Genomic DNA, 21,920 nt, shown 5'->3' with positions numbered 1-21,920 from the left:
GGATTTGGATGGAGGGAAATTTGTTAAGTGTGTACAAAAAAATGTTCTGATTCAATATGTGGATGTACCTACTAGAGAAGGTGCAAAACTTGACCTACTCTTGGGAAATAAGGCAGGGCAAGTGATTGAGGTGTCAGTGGGGGAGCATTTTGGGGTCAGCGACCATAGCTCTATAAGTTTTAAAATAATGATGGAAAAGAATAGACCAGATCTAAAAGCTGAAGTTCTAAAGTGGAGGAAGGCTAATTTTAATGGTATTAGGCAAGAACATTCAAAAGCTGATTGGGTGCAGATGTTCGCAAGTAAAGGGACGACTAGAAAAAGGGAAGCCTTTAGAAATGAGATAACAAGAGTCCAGATACAGTATATTCCTGTTAGGGTAAAAGGAAAGGCTGGTAGGTAGAAGGAATGCTGGATGACTAAAGAAATTGTGGGTTTGGTTAAGAAAAGGAAGCATATGTCAGGTATAGACAAGATAGATCAAATGAATTCTTAGAAGAGTATAAAGGCAGTAGAAGTATACTTAAGAGGGAAATCAGGAGGGCAAAAATGGGACATGAGATAGCTTTGGCAAATAGAGTTAAAGAAAATCCAAAGAGTTTTTAGAAATACATTAAGGACAAAAGGGTAACTAGGGAGAGAACAGGGCCCCTTGAGATCAGCAAGGCGGCCTTTGTATGGAGCCACAGGAGATGGGGGAGATACTAAATTAGTATTTTAAGAAGAACAAAGAACAAAGAAAATTTACAGCTCAGGAAAAGGCCCTTCAGCCCTCCAAGCCTGAGCCAATCCAAATCCACTGTCATCAGTGTTTATTGAGGAAAAGTACATGGAAGATACAGAATGTAGGGGGATAGATGGTGACGTCGTGAAAAATGTCCTTATTACAGAGGAGGAATTGCTGGATGCCTTAAAACATGTAAAAGTGGATAAATCACCAGGACCTGATCAGGTGTACACCAGAACTCTGTGGAAAGCTAGGGAAGTGATTGCTAGGCCTCTTGCTGAGATATTAGATTAGATTACATTACATTACAGTGTTGAAACAGGCCCTTCGGCCCAACAAGTCCACACCGACCCGCCGAAGCACAACCCACCCATACCCCTACATTTACTCCTTACCTAACACTACGGGCAATTTAGCATGGCCAATTCACCTGACCTGTACATCTTTGGACTGTGGGAGGAAACCGGAGCACCCAGAGGAAACCCACGCAGACACAGGGAGAACGTGCAAACTCCACACAGTCAGTCGCCTGAGGCGGGAATTGTATCATCGATAGTCACAGGTGAGGTGCCGGAAGACTGGAGATTAGCTAATGTGATGCCACTGTTTAAGAAGGTAAGGACAAGCTAAGGAACTACAGACCAGTGAGCCTGACGTCGGTGGTGGGCAAGTTGTTGGAGGGAATCCTGAGGGACAGGATGTACATGTATTGGAAAGGCAAGGACTGATTAGGGATAGTCAACATGGCTTTGTGCGTGGGAAATCATGTCGCACAAACTTGATTGTTACTTATTCAAAAAACTCAAAGAGGATTGATGAGAGCAGGCATGATCTATATGGACTTCTGTAAGGCGTTCGATAAGGTTCGCCATGGGAGACTGGTTTGCAAGGTTAGATCTCACGGAATACAGGGAGAACTAGCTATTTGGATTCAGAACTGGTTCAAATGTAGAAGACAGAGGGTGGTAGTGAAGGGTTGTTTTTCAGACTGGAAGTCTGTTACCAGTGAAATGCCACATGGATTGGTGCTGGGTCCACTACTAAGTGGTATAGTTATTAAGTTTGTAGATGACACCAAAATTGGATGTGTAGTGGACAGTGAAGAAGGTTACCTCAGATTATAACGGGATCATGATCAAGTGGGCCAATGGGCTGAGAAGTGGCAAATTAAGTTTAATTTAGATAAAAGTGAGGTGCTGCATTTTGGGAAAGCAAATCTTAGCAGGACTTATACACTTAGTGGTAAGGTCCTAGGGAGCGTTGCTGAACAAAGAGACCTTGGAGTGTAGGTTCATAGCTCCTTCATAGTACAGGTGCAGATAGATAAGATAGTGAAGAAGGCATTTGGTATGCTTTCCTTTATTGGTCAGAGTACTGAGTTGAGAGGTCATGTTGCAGCTATACAGGACATTGGTTAGGCCACTGTTGGAATATTGCGTGCAATTCTGGTCTCCTTATCAGAAAGATGTTCTGAAACTTCAAAGGGTTCAGAAAAGATTTATAAGGATGTTGCCAGGATTGGAGGATTTGTGCTATAGGGAGAGGTTGAATAGGCTAGGGCTGTTTTCCTTGGAGCATCGGGGGCTGAGGGGTGACTTTTTTGAGGTTTATAAAATCATGAGGGGCATGTATAGGATAAATAGACAAAGTCTCTTCCCTGGGGAGGGGGAGTCCAGAACTAGAGGGCTGAGAGGGTTGAGAGGGAAAAGACAAAAGAGAGAACTATGGGGCAACCTTTTCATGCAGAGGGTGGTACGTATATGGAATGAGCTGCCAGAGGAAGTGGTAGAGGCTAGTACAATTGCAACATTTAAAATGCATTTGGATGAGTATATGAACAGGAAGGGTTTGGAGGGATATGGGGCGGGTCCTGGCAGGTCGAACTAGATTGGGTTGGGATATCTGGTCAGCGTGGACAAGTTGGACTGAAGGTCTGTTTCCGTGCTGTACATCTCTACGACTCTAAATGATTGAATATGTTTTATTTTATATTAAATCAACAAAAATACAAAACTGATAAACTCATACACAATGTAACATGAAAATATCTTGAAACACAAACATATATCTTTACACGCACACACCAGGTAAAGTGGATAAGAAATTTCTCTCAACAGAAGTTCACCTTGGGGGGTGAAAAACCTTTTGTTCAATAACAGTTCTTGAAAGCAATAAAGTGTTGAATGTTAAGATGGCTGTTTATTCTGGCACACACAGACCAGGTCACTAGACATATCAGTCGCCTCTGGGGTCTTGGCAGATGCAGCTTGATCAGGAAGCAAAGTATCAAGAAATCTTCGTGATGCACTTCACAAGGACAATGAGGATTCACAAGGGACTTTTGAAACAACAAAGAGACAAGTTGGGTAATCTTTCCTCAACAGGAGATTTTTTGCCCCCATTTGAGAACCAAGTAATCTCCAAACAAAATACTGCATCATTACACAAGCCAAAACAGCCAACCCCAATGCTCCAGCTGATTTCTACAAAGCGATTACATGCAATTGGCTTCTGTGGAATCCGTGAAATTCATTCCCCACAGCGTGGCCATTGAGTAGATTTCAAGGGGAGATAGACAGATTTTTAATGAGTAACAGGTTAAGTGGTTATGGGGAGCAGGTAGGAAAATGGAGTTGAGGTCAAAATGAGATCAGCTATAATCCTATTGAAGGATGGAACAGGCTTGAGAACTAAATTGCCTAGTTCTTATGCTCTTGTATTAGCAGAGGTCATGTGATTTCCCAGAAATGTGTTTTTGAAGTCATAGAGTCCTACAGCACGGACACAGGCTCTATGGCCTAAATTGGTCGATGCTGACCAAAATGCCCACCTACACTAACCCCATTTCTCTGCACTTAGCCCATATCCTTCTAAACCTTTCCTATCCATGTACTTATCCAAATGCCTTTTAAACGTTGTTAATGCACCCACCTCAACAACTCCCAATGGCAGTCAATTCCATGTGCGTACCACCCTCTATGCAAAAAGTCTGTTGCTCAGATTCTCTTTTATTCTTTTCCCTCTAACCTTAAACTGATGCCCTCTAGTCCTTGATTCCCCAACCCTGGGGAAAAAGACGAGTGAATTCACCCTATCCATGTCTCTCATGATCTTATACACTTCTATAAGATACCCCCTCAGATTCCTATGCTCTAAAGTAAAAGGTCCTAGCTTGTCCAACTTCTCCCTATAATTCGGACTGTTGAGTCCTGGCAACATCCTTGAAAATTTCTACTGCACTTTTTCCAGTTTAATAACATCCTTCCTATAATAAGGCGACCAAAATGGAACACAATACTCCAAGTGCGACCTCACCAAAGTCCTGTACAATTGTAACATAACTTCCCAACTTCTATACTTAGTGCCCTGACTGATGAAGGCCAGTTTGCCAAAAGCCTTTTTTACTGCCCTGTCTACCTGTGACTCCACTTTCAAAGGACCGTGCACCTGAACTCTAAGGTCTCTCTGTTTCACTACACACCTTAAGGCCCTACTATTCACCATGTAACTCCTACTTTGATTTGACTTTCCAAAATGCAAGACCTCACACTTATCTATATTAAACTCCATTTGCCACTTCTCAGCCTACTCACCTTCTGTGATTTCTGACAACTTTCCTCACTGTCAACAATACTGCCTATTTTGTAGTGTCATCTGCAAACTTGCTAATTATGCCTTATACATTCCCATCCTAATCATTGATATAAACAGCAAAAGTCTTTTTTTAAAAGTTCCTTTTATTGAATAGAACTTGAAATAAAAGAATTTTTCACAATTGTTCAAACTCAAGTCATCAAACAAAAACCTTAATATGAGGCCTTCAACAGATATTCATTGCAAATTTGTCAATTCATAATTTACAACTGATTACTGAGAAACAACTGTCTAGATTGCGTACTGCTGTCACTTAAACCAGATGTAAGGAGCTAGCAAGACCTCAAAGGTGGTAGTCTCTGGATTACTCCCATATTAAAAACTGGTGAACATAAAAAGAAATTAACTAGAAGAGATGAATGAATGGCTGGGAAGTCGGTACACAAATGAGAGATTCAGATTGCTGGAACACTGGAGCTACTTTCATGTGGCTATATGATGCTCTGGTCTTAAGAGAGAACTAACTCAAAAAAAAGGGCAGGACTGTGTACTAATTATTCCTGGATACAGCATGCTCAGGAAAGTTAGAGAATGGAAGAAAGGAGGTGGGCTAACAAAACTGATTCAAAAGAAAATATAATGATGAAAAGCTAGGTGTCCTAGAGGAGTCAATGGAAGAATCAATGAGGTTAAAACTAAGAAACAAAAGAGATAGTATACTACTGGAGTATTCTAATAGCCACCATCTAGTAGAAAATATGCAAAGCGACAAATTTGTCAGGAAATCTTGGGAGATATGCATAATCTATAGGTAGTTATAATGGGTAATAAATTATCCTAATATTGACTGGGATAGTAATAGTATAAAGGGTAGAGAGGGGGAAGAGTTTATGAATTGCCTCAGGAGAAATTTCAAGATCAGTATGCTTCTCACCAAAGAGGGAGAAAGCGCTGATGGATCTGATTATGAGAAAAGATGTGTGTCAAGTGGATCAAATGTCAAAAGAGCAGAACATAAAGGATCGTGATCATACGAAGATGGACAAGGAGAAATCCAAAGGGGGAATTAATTAAATGTGGGTGAGTTCAGTAGGGAGAATGAATTTGGTTCAGGTAAGTTGGAATCAAAATTAACAAGCAAAACTTTAAATGAAGAATGGACTGTGTTCAAGTTTGAATGTTTAGGTACACTTCCCACCAAAGAAACAGGTAGGACGTGCAAATCCAGAGCTTCCTGAACGATGATAGAGGTAGCAAGAAAAATGAGAGAAAGCATCAGTATCGTATATGGTAAATGACAGCAGGGTAACATAATTGAAAATCAGTCTGAATATAGAAAGTTCAGAAGGCAAGTGAATATAAAAAAAAGAAAAACAGAGCATGAGACGAGACTAGCAATGAGCATAAAAAGGAATCCTTCCATAGATACATAAATAATAAAAAGTTGGTAAAAGGAAAAATGGGGACAATTCTGCAACAAAAAGGGAATTTATGCATGGAGACATTGGCACAGATGAGATAATAATACTTTGTATCTGTCAAGGAGGAAGGTGTTGTCCAAGTTTTAGTGAAAAATGTGTAAGTTGAGACCCTGGATAGGCTAAAAGTAGGTGAAGAGGAGGTCTTAGGCTAGCTGTTGTTACATTTTGTAAGTCACTAGGACTGGAGATAATACATTCAAAAAACTGAGTAAAATAAGTGTGAGAATTGAGAAGGCACTGACCATAACCTTCCACTCCTTCTCAGAAACAGAGATGGTGCCAGAGGCCTCAAGGATTACAAACGTATAACAAAGAGTGTAAGGACAAGCCTAATAACACAGGCCTGTCAATTTAACTTCGGAAGTGATAAAGCTTTGAGAAACGATTTGGACAAAATTAAATTACTTCACAAAATGAGGATTAATTAAGGAAAGTCAGCACGAACCTGTTACAGGCAAGTTGTACTTAACTAATTCCCTTCAGTAGTTTTTTTTCATGAGGTACATGGACTCCAGCAGTTTAAGAGGACAGCTCACCACCACCTTCTCAAGGGCAACTAGGAACAAGCAATAAACAGTGGCCCAGCCAGTGTTATCCATATCCCACAAATGAATTTTAAAGAGTTAACAAGGTAGTGAGAAGATGATCATATAGTTGACAGGGTCTTCCAAAAGGTATTTCATAATATGACATAGAACAGGCTTAGCAGCAAACTGAAGCCCATGGAATAATTGGGTGGGCACATGTGAGAGTAAAAGTGTAGGAACTGAGTCAAACACAATTAAAGGCCAGTAAATCATAATGGCAAAGGAATGCTTAGTTGAGGGAAAAGGAAAACATACCAGAAGACAAAATTTCCATCCCACCAGCCTCCACATGCAAAGGATCATGCTCCACCATTTTCACCACCTCCAGCAAGATGCCACAATGAACACATCTTCCCCTACCATCCAATATCAGCATTCTGTAGGGACTGTTCCTTGATGGTACCTTGGGCCATTCATCAATCATCTTAAAAAACGTGTTCCATTCCCAGAGCACATTCCATGCAATCACAGAAAATACAATAGCTGCCCGCCCCTTTATCTCCTTCCTATTTCTCATCCAAGGCCTCAAATATTGCCATGAGCTGAATCATTGATTTATTTGTACCCATTTCAATTTAGTATACCGTGTTTTCTGTTCTAATATCATCTCCTAAATATTAAGAGGACCAAATGCAAACTGGGAGCTCACTTGCAAAACACCTCCATTCAGAACATAAGCATGAGCCCAATTTTCTGGTTAGTTACCATTTCAATTCACCACTTTGCTCCCATTCACATTTGTGTCCTCAACCCGTAACACTGTTCCAAAGAAGCTCACTGCAAGCTTGAGACACATAACCTCATCTTCAGATTGGGCACATGGCAGCCTTCTGGGCTCAGCACTGAATTCAACGATTTCAGAGATTGAACTCTATCCTCCACTTTGAATGTGTATTTTGCCATTTGCCGGTCTTAAATGCGCTTTTGCTTTTGGATAGAGATATTCATTATTCTGTCTTTCACACTTACTCTAAATAGATTTTTTGATCCTTTAGTACAACTCTTACCGGTGTCTTTTCCTCTCATTCCATGTGTCTTCTGACATTTAATCCCTTCCAACTCCTACCCTATCTCAAACATACCCTGTTGTTCTTTCCCACACTAGCTTGGAACCCATCACATTCCTACCTTCCTTCAGTTCTTAAGAAGGATCACATTTGACTCAAAACTTCTCCTTCCACAAATGCTGCCAGATTTAGTGAGTTTTTACAGTGCTTTGTTTTTCTGCAGATTTCCAGCATCTGCAATACTTTGCTTGTGTTTTATGCAATTATTTTTCAAATTTTGTGAAAAGATTAATTCCCTGACAAACATCAATGGCAAATGTTCTCACATGCTGACTGAATCAACCTAGACAGTGTGCTGATCTGGATCAGAGATGATTCATCTACATAAGAACTTCCAAGAAATAGCCATGTTAACATGAAGCAGGTTTCTCCCCGTCTCTAATGGTACACTATTCCTTTCAGTGTTGTACATGTTCCACCCACCTTCAATGATAAGAGTTTGAATTAAAGCATCAATAAGTGAAACAGAGCATATGTACGCTTGCACAATAGTTGTTTTGGTAACCAACTGAAAATTTTCTACCACTTTAGATGAGTTATGAGAGGCAGAACACAAGCACTTAAAAGCATACTACTATTTAAAATTAAAATGGCTAAGAACATTGCACAGTAGGATGATAATTGCACTACTTGTCATGTAATGCAGCATTGAGAGAAATCATTGCCCAAATGGATCATGTTTCAACTATCTTACCAATATCTCTTTATGTAAGCCTTTACTCTCTCACACGGATGAGAGTTTCTGTCAACTATTTATTATTCCATTTTGATTGCAATTTAGTCCAGCTATATTAAAGCAACATTATACTGGTGAAGAAAAAATAATTCTTCAGTTGTTGAAGTGGCAAATGAGCCTGGTTTACTCTGTTCACCATTGTGGAAATGGAGAATGGCTGTCAAGATAATAAGAATGGTTTGGAAGGGTCTGTTTCCATGCTGTACATCTCTATGACTCTATGACTCTCCTGTGGTTATATCCATCTCAAACAAGTATGCTGCTTTAGATACAGTAGGGGGTGATGGTCTCTCAAGGGAATATAGCACTGACAGCCAGGTTTCTGGCACCTGGTCTGGCTCTACTGTTATGGAGGGAATGCAGGGATTGTGTATGCAGGAGGTATATTTGGAAGCGAATCCTATCAGAATACATGAATACGTTGAAGCGGCAGTTAGAGGCAATGAGGAATTTACAGGATCTAGCAATTCCTGGATGGCAATTGTAGGAAGATAGAAAAGCCACAAATACAGTCAGATTGATGCGTTACCATTAAGAAAGGTAGGAGAGGTGGGCAAGAAATGCAGGAGGTCCTAGGGAGTGTTGCTGAACAAAGAGACCTTGGAGTGCAGGTTCATAGCTCCTTGAAAGCGGAGTCGCAGGTAGATAGGATAGTGAAGAAAGCGTTTGGTATGCTTTCCTTTATTGGTCAGAGTATTGAGTACAGGAGTTGGGAGGTCATGTTGTAGCTGTACAGGACATTGGTTAGGCCACTGTTGGAATATTGCGTGCAATTCTGGTCTCCTTCCTATCGGAAAGATGTTGTGAAACTTGAAAGGGTTCAGAAAAGATTTACAAGGATGTTGCCAGGGTTGGAGGATTTGAGCTATAGGGAGAGGCTGAATAGGCTGGGGCGGTTTTCCCTGGAGCGTCGGAGGCTGAGGGGTGACCTTATAGAGGTTTACAAAATTATGAGGGGCATGGATAGAGTAAATAGGCAAAGTCTTTTCCCTGGAGCGGGGAGTCCAGAACTAGAGGGCATAGATTTAGGGTGAGAGGGGAAAGATATAAAAGAGACCTAAGGGGCAACTTTTTCACATAGAGGGTGGTACGGGTATGGAATGAGCTGCCAGAGGAAGTGGTGGAGGCTGATACAATTGGAACACTTATGAGGCATTTGGATGGGTATATGAATAGGAAGGGTTTGGAAGTATATGGGCCGGGTGCTGGCAAGTGGGACGAGATTGGGTTGGGATATCTGGTCGGCATGGATGGGTTGGACCAAAGGGTCTGTTTCTATGCTGTACATCTCTATGACTCTATGACTCTCCTGTGGTTATATCCATCTCAAACAAGTATGCTGCTTTGGATACAGTAGGGGGTGATGGTCTCTCAAGGGAATATAGCACTGACAGCCAGGTTTCTGGCACCTGGTCTGGCTCTACTGTTATGGGGGGAATGTCAGGTTCCAAGTGATCGATTGTGATTGGGGACTTTCTAGTCAGGGCACAGACACATGTTCTGTAGCTGACAGCGAGACATAGTGTGTGGCCTCCCTGGTGTTAGGGTCAAGGATGTCTTGGACAGAGTGCAGAATATTCTCAAAAGGAACAAGGACCAGCAGAAGGTCATTGTACACATTAGTACAAATGGCTTGGAGGAAAAATGGACGAGTTTCACCAGAGAGAATATAGGAAATTAGGCAGGAGGCGAAAAAGTAGGTCCTCAAGAGTAGAAATATCTGGATTACTCCTGGTGCCATGTGCTAGTGAGAGTTGGAGTAAAAGGATAGAGCAGATGAATGCATGGCTGAGGAGTTCGTGCATTGGCAGAGATTCATATTTTTGGATCATTGGGATCTATTCTGGGGTAGAAGAGACCTGTATAAGAAGGATGGTTGCACTTAAATTGGACCAATATCCTGATGGGCAGATTTGCTAATGCAACTCATGAGGCTTTAAACTATTAAGTAGGGAGGGCCCCAAAGAGGTAGTAAGAAAAGCAATACGTCTGAGGCTGGTACTGTAGCAAGTTAAATAGTTAAAGCAAGCAAAATTGGCTTCAAGATAGGAGACAGGAAAGAGTTGCTTTTTGGATTGGAGGCCTGTGACCAGTGGTGTGTCGCAAGGATTCGTGCTGGGTCCACTCCTTGTCATCATTTATATAAATGTTTTGGATGTGACTGTAGGAGGTATGGTTAGTGAATTTGCAGATGACACCAAAATTGATGGTATATTGAATAGTGAAGGCTATTCCATAGTTCAAGTGAATCTTGATCAGATGGGCCAATAGGCTGAGAAGTGGCAGATGTAGTTTAATTTAGATAAATGATAGGTGTCACATTTTGGTCAGGCAAATCAGGGCAGGACTTATACAGTTAAAGGTAGGGCCCGGGGGAGTGTTGCCAAACAAAGAAACCTAGGGTTGCAGATGAATAGTTCCTTGAAAATGGAGTCGCAGATAAACAGGATGGTGAAGAGGGTGCTTGTCTTCATTGGTCAGTGCATTGTGTATATGAGTTGGGATGTCATGTTACAGCTATACAGAACATTGGTGAGGCCACTTTTAGAACACTGCATTCAATTCTTGTCTTGCTGCTATAAGAATGATATTGTTAAACATGAAGGGTTGAGAAAAGACTTAAGCATGTTGCTGGGATTGGAGAGTTTGAGCTATAGGAAGAGGCTGATAAGGCTGGGGCCTTACTCTCTAGAGCATTGGTCATTGAGGGGTGACCTTATAGAAGTTTATAAAATCATGAGGGACATATCCAAGGTCTTTCCCTCAGGGTAGAGGAGTGCAAACCTTGAGGGCATACGTTTAAGGCAAGAGGGGAAAGATTTAAAAGGAATCGAAGGAGCAATTTCTTTTCACTCAGAGGGTGGTGTGTGTATGGAATGCGCTACCAGAGGAGATGATGGAGGATGGTACGATTACAACATTTAAAAGACATCTGGATTGGTATGTGAATAGGAAGGGTTTAGAGGGATTTGGGCCACGTGGAGGCAAATGAGATTAGATCAGTTTAGGATATTTGGTCAGCATGGACGAGTTGGACCGAAAGGCCTGTTTCCATGCTGTATAACTCTATGACTCTATAAGAGGACTACCTAGTACAGGACAAGATGGTGGTGTAGTGGTAATGTCATTAGACTAACGATCCAAAGATCCACATTCTGGGGGCTTGGGTTTAAACCCTAACAAGGTAGCTGATGAGATTGAAAAATAGTTAAATAAATCGTGTTGAAATCTAGTTTCAGAATTTATGACCATGAAATGACACTGTAAAATATCTGGTTTACTGATTATTTGGGAAGGAAATTTGCTCTCCTTACATGCTTTATATCCACCTTAATGAGACCAATCCTTAATCACCCTTTAAAATGGTCTAGCTAGCCGCTTACTTCAAGGACAATCAAGGTTGGACAACATGTGGCCTTGTTGATGACACCCAAAATCTTTTTTTTAAAATAGAATTAAGTGGTAAGATTAAAATTAAGTGACAAGTTAGATGACTGATGGGTTGAAAGAATATGTGCTGTTTTGCTCTAAATATATCATTATAAAAAAATCATATACATCTAAGATAGAAGTGTAACTTCACTGACTTCCCAGCAATTGTCACATTAGACAAGAATGCTGTCAGAGCATTAGTATTATCTTGTTGTAGATGGCATCATCACATGCTTCTTTAAAAAGAAACTGATCAGCCCAGGGCTTAAGCACCCTATGTAGCCTTGTAACAAGGTTATTGGCCCATATACTTTTAGCAGAGAAAAAAATTATTTTGTAAGGTCGAGTGCCTTTAAGAACTATGTTTCTCTCGGAGTCTATTTCTGATCAAGCACCTAGCTTCCATAAATGATCAAGAGACCAAGCTGTTTAGGAGTTAAACAATAGAATAGCAAAGCATAATCAAGAATCTAATTATAGGGGTGGGTAGATTATGACTGTGACTCAGTCTCAAGATTTTTAGTTTTCAGAACAATTTAACTGTAGACCATGGGACATCTCCTTCCCACAGGATCCATTTTGAATTTAATGTCCTAGCTCAAAGAGTTTATCCTCTTCTTGACTGAAGGATTCTTATCAAAGAGTTCGACGTCTGGGGTGGTTATGCTGAGAACTGAAAGAGACAGAGTTTTACGTGTAAGACTCCACAGTTACTAGAATATTAGAATTAGGAGAGTTTTGATCTAAAGTATCTAGGCTTAAGGTGATGGCATTACACATGTTGAACTGGCAGTCTACAAGAGTGGGACTTTTGGAAGAAATTTGAAGGGACAACCTTGACGGAAGAAAGTAGAAGGTCCTAGCAATCTCAACCAATATACAAATCTTTAGAGCAGATTCAGACAAGTAGCTAATCTTCCAAATTTTGTTAAGTATCTGACTTGGGTTTTAGAGGTTATATAAAAAAGGGTGTAGAAGACAATTTAAGAAGTTTAGTTTAGAACATAAATAATTGTCTTCTATATATTTTTCATTTAAGATATAGTGTATTTAGGATATTTACATTCTTTGACTTTTGTTTAGTTAACGCCTTTTGACATAAGCATCATACTTTTATTCTTTTAGTAAATACCTGAATTTTCAGATTCTAAAATAACATACACAGATGCATTGGCGGTTCCAACTATGCCAAATTGTGTATATGAAAATTAATCCTAAAAAAAACTATAAGGATAATGTTGCAGAGGAATTATGGGGTAGTGTCAACATTTAAGGGTTAATACCTAAAAAAATGAGCTATAGAAATATAACAATTGCATATTTTAATGGAAGGCTTGTTTAAAGCCAGTTACTGACCAAATTAAATTCTGTAGCTTAAACACCAGCCTGAATAATTATTAAATTTTCTTCACCAACTGAAAATAATTAAGTTGTAGAGAAAAATTGAGGATTTTTCTATGATATTATGTTGGCTGAATTATTTTACCTATTATGAACAGTTATAGCTCAATTTAATACACATGCTATGCAATGGTAGTCTTCCAGGAACTAGAAAAATGTGTGTGGGTAGCATTGGTGTAGGCACTGTGGTTATAGTGTCAAGCTTGAATGTAAAGCTCTTCAAAGTTAATGAGATGTATTTTTGCATCCTGAGACAAAATCGCTGAATGTGACTGGCTGACAAGAGCTTGCATGGAAATACATTTTTACAGTTTCTGCTAATTGACTGATGTGCAACAGCCTACAGTAAGTGATGTCAGAGGACAGCTGAACTGAACCTTTGCCCTTGAATGTCACATAATTCTACATAAATACTGAGGATTTTATATATGCTGGAACATCTAATCCTACACATTTAGCAGAAACCCCCAGATATGCAATTCTGGAACAAATTAACAACCAATGTCAGCAGATAGCTGGAACAATGCTAGCTGGAACAAATGCAATTTTTTAGAATTTTAATTTTACTTTTGTTTTGTTGTACTTTATTTTTATCTACAGATTTATTTGCCATAGATTTGCCATCAGGCAAGTTCTTCAACTGTAGTCACCTTCCAGGAACCCCAATCCCACTATATTGATAGCCTTTGTTAGGATTGGATATCTGGTTGAAAGGTAACAACAATTATGGTATCTTATTCTTAGCAGGGAATTCGTGAACAGAGGTCTAAAGACCCAAGCACAGTACTCTTTCTTTAGCAACAGAATGCTCTCCCAATCCTCTCCCTCAATTATCTTTCCCTCACTCCCGCTTGAATTTACTGCAGTTTCAATACAGTGAGTACTCTGCTAATACTGTAATTTCTCCTCACATTAGAACTGTGGCAGTGAGTTTCTACATGATGCGTATATTCAATATCCACATTTGCATTTTCTAACAAAAATGCTTGATAATGGTCGAAAAGTTGGAAACCCCACCAATTATTACTTTCAGTATCCCCCAAGACCGTCGTAACATATCAAAAGCGGCATATCTTCACAATTGGAACATCAATCCTGCATGAAACTGTACTTTACTTTTACCACTTGAACCATTTCTCGTGATCAAAAATAAGCATCCAACGATCTTGGTCGCAAATTATTGGAATAAAGTATCAGGAACCAAACAGACCAAAACGCAGAAAATGGACAAACTGCTCTTCCATTTGACCACCGTTTAATTAAGTTTGAATGCCTACTTTAATGTCCTGTAATAAACATGGGACATGGATAACTACCAATATGCTTCTTAAAAAAATTAGAAACCACTATTCTGATTTGAAGTTAATTTTGTTTCAATATGAATTCTTAAGTTTGCGAAAGTTTTAATTAGGAAAACAATGTTATTGCAACAAGAGAATAACAGAAAAAAATTCCTTCATGTGGGTTTCGCGTCTTTATACAATACTAAACTTCAATAAGCCTCCTGGGTTTCTTCTAAAAAAATCCTAATCGCATGTATGAAATAGAACAACGATAACCCACACGACATGATATCTTACAAAACAGTTATATCGCTGAGAAATATACACTGCATGGAATGGAAGCAATTCCGATATGGTCTTAAGATGACGAATGACCAATGAAGTAATAATTTAGTTATTCAAATAGTCGAGGCCTCAAGTGCTCCTTTGGCAAACATTTTCCTATCAAAATCATTTCAAATATTAGTCTGCAACACTTCAGAATAACCCACGACTATTTATTCATTTTGGCTTTCAAAACTGCAGACACAGAATCCATCTGGTAGTAGGATAACCGATGCCAGAATATATCACCCTTAGAATCGTTTTGATTTTAATTCTAATATAAATCAGAAGGTTGATCATTTTCAAGCTCAGCTAATGTTATCTTGTACTAACACTGCCAACAAAACAAACTGGGTTTGCAAGTGTCATTTTGAGCGAATAATCATATTGAAATGGGTTGATGGAAAGTGGAATTGACTGCAGACATACCGTCCCAGTTCGGCTTCGATCTCATAGTAATCTTCTAGGGCGCTTTCTTTGTTAGAGCCGTCGATCCAGTAATCACAGTTCGATACCGATCTGGCAACTTGAAACATCGTGGCCATCTGCCAGAACACACTGACCAGTGAAGCGGAGGAGCAGGCAGCGTGATGGCCGCAGCAACCTACACTCCCTCTGTACACGGAGAGAAGCTCTTTTCCTGTTCAAGACTATGATTAAGAAAAGTAACGCGAGTTGGACAAAATTAAAAATAAAACAAGCGATAAGAAAAAGATCCCCAAACTTGTTGAAGCTGCAGCTCCGAGTGGGCGCGATTTCAACGGGTTACTGAAGCACACAGCCACCTGCCTGTGGAATAACCGCCGTACCGTAGTACATTGAGAAAACTCGCCGCTGTCAACTTTACCGTGCAGTTTGTGTATCTGTCAAGGGATATTCTTTAGAAGGGTCACTGGACCTGAAATTTTAACTCTGCTTTCCGCCACAGATGCTGCTAGACCTGCTGAGTTTTTCCAGTAATTTCTGATTTCCAATATCTGCAGTTCTTTAGGGTTTTTTTAGGGTACGTGGGCGGTTCACTAACCCTGACTCTCGCACGTGTGAGCCCGGTGGAGCGGAATAGGGTCGTATTTTAAATAATGAAATCGGGCTGTCTCGCGCTGCACTCTGGTGCAGGGTGCGCGAGGGCAACAGGAGCTGTGAAAACACCGAGAATGTTCGAGGGGTAACCGGCCGCTCAGCACGGGACGGGTGTGGGGATGTGAAATGCACCTCCAACTGTTCCTGCGGCCTGTCCAGTCTCAAATCCCTGACCTCCAAGTAGGCTTCATTTTGTAAATTGAATAGTTGCTGTATTCAGTTGTCACCTCATCATCCATGTGATGGCTCATGTGCCTACAGTGGTTGTGTCCCTACTCTGAACCAGTGCAGTCCCAGGTTCTAAGTTCCACCTGCTTTTAGGGGTATGTAATAACATCTCAGAACAGGTTCATTTGAAAACAAATCAATCCATGTAATATACCTGCAAAGTACTACCTTATCATTTAATGGGAAAACTGTTTTTATGATAGGTACGTGGAATAGCACCTGAATTGTGGTTTGTAGCAGGAAGCGAAGGGGATTTTGGTAACATTGGTTAATCACAGAAATGTTGAATCATGAGATATTATGGTAGAAGAGGCCTTTGCCCCATCCTGCCTTGGTTGGTTCTTAAAAAAAAACAATGAGTCAATTTCCCCTGCAATTCCAGCCACAGTGTTGCAACTGTCTCCTCTTCAAATAATTATCCAATTCCATTTTTAAAGTTGGTGTTCAATCTGCCCTGCCACCCATTCAAGCGACGGAATCTGCGGTTTCAAAGCTTGGATATTTTTTGAGATAGACCTTATTGGAAAGGGAAACTGAAAAGAGAAAGTGAAAGCAGTCTCATCCTCCCAGGTGCTAAGGTGCTTTAGTTGTGGCTCACCAGCTCCCTAACACTGGCAGTAGATACATTTGAACACTACAACCTGCAAAGATCCCTGCAAGCCACTCACCATCCTGACTTGGAAATACATCACTGTTCCCTCAGTGTCTTTGGGTCAAAATCCTAGAATTCCCTCTTGAACAGCAGTGTGGATCTACCTACAGCAGATGGTCTGGGCAGTTCAAGAGACAGTTCATTACCACCTTCTCAAAGGCAACTATGGACAGAGAGTAAGTGAATTTCAGTAGTTGTTGATGATTCCAGTGGTGCAGTACAGGTAGCTTTAGGAATGCACTAAAAGTAAACAATGATATCATTGCTGCAACAATTTTTATGACTTGGAGATAATATTGATGGATCCACACCATTCATGCCAAGTTGAGGAAGTTCTGTAGATGTGTGCCAGTTTTGGTGAGGACTATACTTGGAGAACTTGGGTGAATTGTGTGCTTGATGTCAGTGTGAGGATCTAGTTAGTTCCAGAAGAGAAGCTGGAATCTTTTGTAGGGAAGAAAATGTTTTGAAAGACTTTGTGACTAATATTGGTGACATGTAGACTTAGTATCTGCTATTTAATGTGTAATTTATTGTTTATAATTGACCATAAAAACCTGCCAGTTAATTCATGTTCAATTTGCATTCATTCTGAATTTTTACTAAGGTAGGATTTTAGTTAAAATAGTACTTAATGTTTGCCTTGTTTCACTCATATATAATACAACTGGAATGTGGGCAAATATTCCCAATTCATTATCATTCCAGATGGAATACCCTCAAATAACCCATGCTTCTGGGAGATTAACTAGTTCTCTTTTTTTTAAACTCAGCCCCACTCTCAGTTGGTTGCAACGAGGTTAATTTGAAAAGAGATTCATTTGTTGTGGACATCTTTGCCCACACCAAGTATATATATGTTTTAGATGAGCCAAATTAACTAGACTTTCTTGAGTTAAAGGAAAATTAAGTTTATTAGCTACTAAAACATGAGAAAAGATAACAAGACATGACACATATGTACACAGATTAGAAATAAGAGGTCAGTCCAAAGTTTATAAGGGGAGAAAACAGTACAAACCAGTCTTTGATTTGTCTATGATGAATTGATTGTAAAACATTACAGTTATTAAGTGGATGATGCCAGTAGCATTGACTTTGGTAATTAGGCGGCCATTTGGAGATGTTTAGTTCTACAATTCACTGAAAGGAATTTATCTAACTTCCTTCAACAAAGCCTTTGCTGATGATTTGTTTTCAGCTCTCAGTGAGATAATTTATTTCTTTTTTCCTGTATACAGATTTTTCTAGTGGAATTTCTTAGATGTGTCCCTTTACAGCACACTTTAGCACAGTAGAACCTGAACCACTGGCTCGCACGTTATCGCAACAACTCTTTGGCACATTAGCAAACATAAACCAGGGGTTGCAATTAGTTTTTAACTGCTTTTCTTGTGTATTCTTGGAAGTGTAGAATACAAATATGTCATTTGGCCAAAATTGCTAACTTTCAGCTCTTGTTATTGTCTGGAGTTCCCTTAACACTCTTCAAATGCAGCATTCCATGGTTCCTTCTTAAGACTCTGTGTAATATATGCTGATTAGGAACTGATAATTTCTAATTCTAAAACTTTTCTCTCTCTATAAGGATTACACTGCAGATTTCTTCTTGTAGCTTCAAGCTAGGCAAATCGTCCTACTAGTTTTAACTCCTGATCTGATCTGAAACTCATGAATTCCTACATATTCTGCATGGTGAATAGTAGAGTTGAAGTTTTCTCTTCTTTAGGTGCAGGGCTTTGCTAATTCTGTATTTTCTTACTCATTACCTCTTAGCTTGTTGTGGACCACAAAAGTCTGAACTGTAGCACTCGGTCTGTAATATGCCTCGGGTATAAGGGAAAACCTGTCATCATATTTTTTCCCATGGTGATAGGAAAAACATTCGTTTTTGCATCTAAGTAGAAATGTTAATTAGTTATCTCTGACTCCAACTCTCCTGCTATCTTAGAAGTAAACATAGAGTTACATCACAACTGTTTACAACTTAATATCAATACCATCTCCCTCAGACTGGGAGATGAGGGACTGCACATTATATAATCAATACTCACTGGCATTGTTTCCAAAGGTAATAGCATCCAATCCCTCTCATAGAGTCAGTACAGAAGCTGACCCTTCGGTCCAACTCGTCCGTGCCGGCCAGATACCCTAACCTAATCTAGTCCCATTTGCCAGCATATCCCTCTAATCCCTTCCTATTCATGTACCCATCCAGATGCCATTTAAATGCTGTAATTGTACCAGCCTCCACCACTTCCTCTAGAAACTCATTCCATACATGCATCATCCTCTGCGTGAAACAGTTGCCCTTAGCTCCCTTTTATATCTTTCCCCTCTCACTCTGCACCTATGCCCTCTCGTTCAGGACTCACTCACCCCAGGGAAAAGATCTTGTCTATTTATCCTATCCATGCCCCTCGTGATTCAGAAAAAAAAACCCTGCGTTTCTTTTGATCTTTAACACTTAAACCACAAAATGCTCTTCCTAAGCCATGTGGCAAATCATGGAATCTTCAGTTGTCCCCAGTGAGCATGGACGGAAAGTGTACTGACAAACTGCATTTCAGAGCTGGAGTTGCAGGTGAATTTGCTGTGGAGCATTCATGATGCTGAGCAAGTCATGATAGCACATTAAGTGAGGTGTGATGTTGCAGGTGCAGATTAAACAGGCAGAAAGGGCACCGGTGACCTCCAGGCAGAGTAGACGAAGGCAAATAGTGCAGGAATGCCCTGTGGTCATCTCCCTTTCTAACAGCTGTACCGTTTTGGATGCTGTGGGGGGGGGGGGGGGGGGGATGATTATTCGGGGGAAAACAGTTGCAGCCACATTCATGGCAATATGGAATATGGTTGGGTCTACTGCCCAAGAGGAGAGAAAACAGAATTGCAGTGTATGGAATTCAATTGTAAGGAGAGCAGACACAGCCAGAAAAGTGACTCCAGGATGATATCACCGAATGGTTACAGGGCATTCTGAAGCAGGAGGGCAAATAGACAGAGATTGTAATTAAGGCCACCAACATAGTAAGTAAAAGGATGAGGTCTGGAAAGCTTTATTTATAGGGAGCTGGAAAGTAGATTAAAGAGCAGGGCTCTTCCAGTGCCACATGCAAGTGACTATAGGAGTAGGAGGTCAATCCAAATAAATGTGTGGCTAGACAGATAGTGCAGGAGGGAGGGCTTTAGATTTCTCAGACATTGGGACCATGTTTGGGTATAATTGGACTTGTACAAGGCAGATGTGTTGCACCTGAATTGGAATGGGACCAGCATCCTTACGGAGATATTTGCTAATGCTGTTGGGGATGGCTTAAATAAACTTAGCAGCTGGGTGGGATCCAGAGAGAATATTCAGCAGGGGAAGATGAATTAGAAATGACAGTAAGTGAATTAGGGAAAGCATTGACGTTATTGGCTAGTTAAGGCACAAGGGAGTTTAGCAAACTTGGATGGTATTTATTTTTTAAGTATTTACAAGTATGACGAACAGCAAGTGAGTTGAGAGCACAAATTAAAACATGGAAGTGTGATGTCATTGCTGTCACTGAGATTTGGTTGAGAGAGGGGCAGGACATAAGCTCAATACTCCAAGATGTAGAGACTTCAGGCAAGACAAGGAAGGAGGTAAAAGCGAAATAGTTGTAATTTTGATAAGGGTATCAATTATAGCAGCAAGGAGGGATAACATCTTAGAAGGCTCCTCAAATGAAGCCATATGAGTAAACTTAAAAATCACACATTGCTGGGAATGTAAAGTGGGCCCCCTTACAGTCCAAGAGAAACAGAAGAGCAGATATGTCAGCAAATTTTATGAAAGTGTAAAAGTAATGGAGCAGTGATTATAGGGGATTTCAACTTGCCCATCATTAACCAGGGTAGTCATTTTGTGAAAGATATGAAGAGGGCAGAATTCTTAAAATGCATCCAGGACAGCTTTTTAAGCCAGTACATAGAAAGGATGACCCTGAACTTAATTTTAAGTAATAAAGATGGACGAGTGGTTGAAGTATTAATGGGAGAGCATTTTGTAGACAGTGATCATAATTCAGTTTGATTCAAGATTGCAATGGACGTGGTCAAGGATGGGTCTGAAATCAAAGTTCTCAACTAGGGAAGGCTAATTTTAATAAGGCCAGATATGATTTGACCAAAGTGGCATGGGAGCAGATTATGTTCAGGCTGCCCATGACTGGGTGGCATAAAATGGCTGTGGCTACAGTAGTTATAGCATGTGAGAAAATACTTGCTAAGATAGTCTCCACAAGTTGAACAGGTCTGTCTTAAATGAGATAGAATGTCAGCTGGCAAATGTTATCCATTGTGAAAAGCTTCAAGGAGACAGGTAAGAAAGTCTGTGAAAATGTCATGACTGGGGCTGGACCGCCAGCCTGACCATCTCTTCAAGACACTGTACAAGAGACCCAATCACAGAAAGACAACCCAGCATCACTGACCAGTAGTATCAAAGAGGTAGCATGTGCGCTGTTTTAACTGTACACAATCGGAAGTTTTAGTGTGTCAAACAAAAAGCAAAATCTGAAGCTATAACAAAGTTACACCAAAATTAAGTTGTATCTGAATCTACCACTGGACTCAGACCCTCATTAGAAAATATGAAATCTAACAATTTGGTGCTGCGAGCAGGGTCACTGGAGGAATAAAGGACTAAGTCACCGACAGCAGACCTATGCCAGCCCCTGAAGATAAGAACTCCTCCTTTTAAAAGTTCTTGGTTGTTTATCTAAATTCGGCCTGTCCTCCATGCAATTTAGAAATTTTCTGGGTGGTATGCAACCCAAGGTCCCCTAAAAGACGCCTAACTTGGCAGAGAAAATAATACCCCTGGCCCCAGGAGAGAAAATAATATCTCTGCGCCCACCCCTCCAAATGACTAGCTTATGACACAAGAGTCATTGAAACTTATAGTCATAAGAAATAATGGAAAAGAATCAAGAACTCCCCACAACAGCTAAGGATGGGCATGCCCTACCTGATATATTGGAAGATAAAATTTTACAGAACTTGAAGGAATATACAGAACAACAATTTGACCTACCTAAAACCTCTGTGGAAATCGAGCAAAAGTACAGTACAGTGGTGCCTGGATGATAATAAAAAGACCTTGCGAAAGATCACACGAATGAAAGAGAAAGAACAATTGAGGTGGTTCATCATTCTAGTGGGACAGATCCAACAATGGAAGGAGATAATACGGAAGTCAAGTCATGACAATGAAGAAACAGGGCTAAAATGACAACTAACAGCTGTCTGTAAGGAATTAGAACATACCAAAATGAGCCAGGAAGAATAGGAAAAAACCTGACA

At 40.2% G+C, this 21,920-nt stretch overlaps 1 protein-coding gene across 5 annotated transcripts in view; it reads right to left on the bottom strand.

Moving 5' to 3' along the window:
* Nucleotides 1-21,920, bottom strand: part of camk4 (calcium/calmodulin-dependent protein kinase IV) — a 161,457-nt gene that overhangs the window by 136,356 nt on the left and 3,181 nt on the right. For 2 of the 5 annotated variants that reach the window (XM_043710525.1, XM_043710542.1), the window contains exon 1: nucleotides 15,062-15,558. The exons of 1 other annotated variant lie outside the window; for it this stretch is intronic. In XM_043710525.1, coding sequence (XP_043566460.1) covers nucleotides 15,062-15,177 — 116 coding nt within the window. In that variant the 5' untranslated portion in view covers nucleotides 15,178-15,558. Of the gene's footprint in view, nucleotides 1-15,061; nucleotides 15,578-21,920 lie in introns of those variants that run through there. 2 more of the 5 variants (XM_043710549.1, XM_043710532.1) reach the window with 2 other exon arrangements.

The sequence above is a fragment of the Chiloscyllium plagiosum genome, chromosome 2 (assembly GCF_004010195.1).
Source record: "Chiloscyllium plagiosum isolate BGI_BamShark_2017 chromosome 2, ASM401019v2, whole genome shotgun sequence".
Classification (NCBI taxonomy): domain Eukaryota; kingdom Metazoa; phylum Chordata; class Chondrichthyes; order Orectolobiformes; family Hemiscylliidae; genus Chiloscyllium; species Chiloscyllium plagiosum.
Note: the sequence above shows the minus strand (reverse complement) of the source record. Positions and strands in the feature narration are given on the sequence as shown.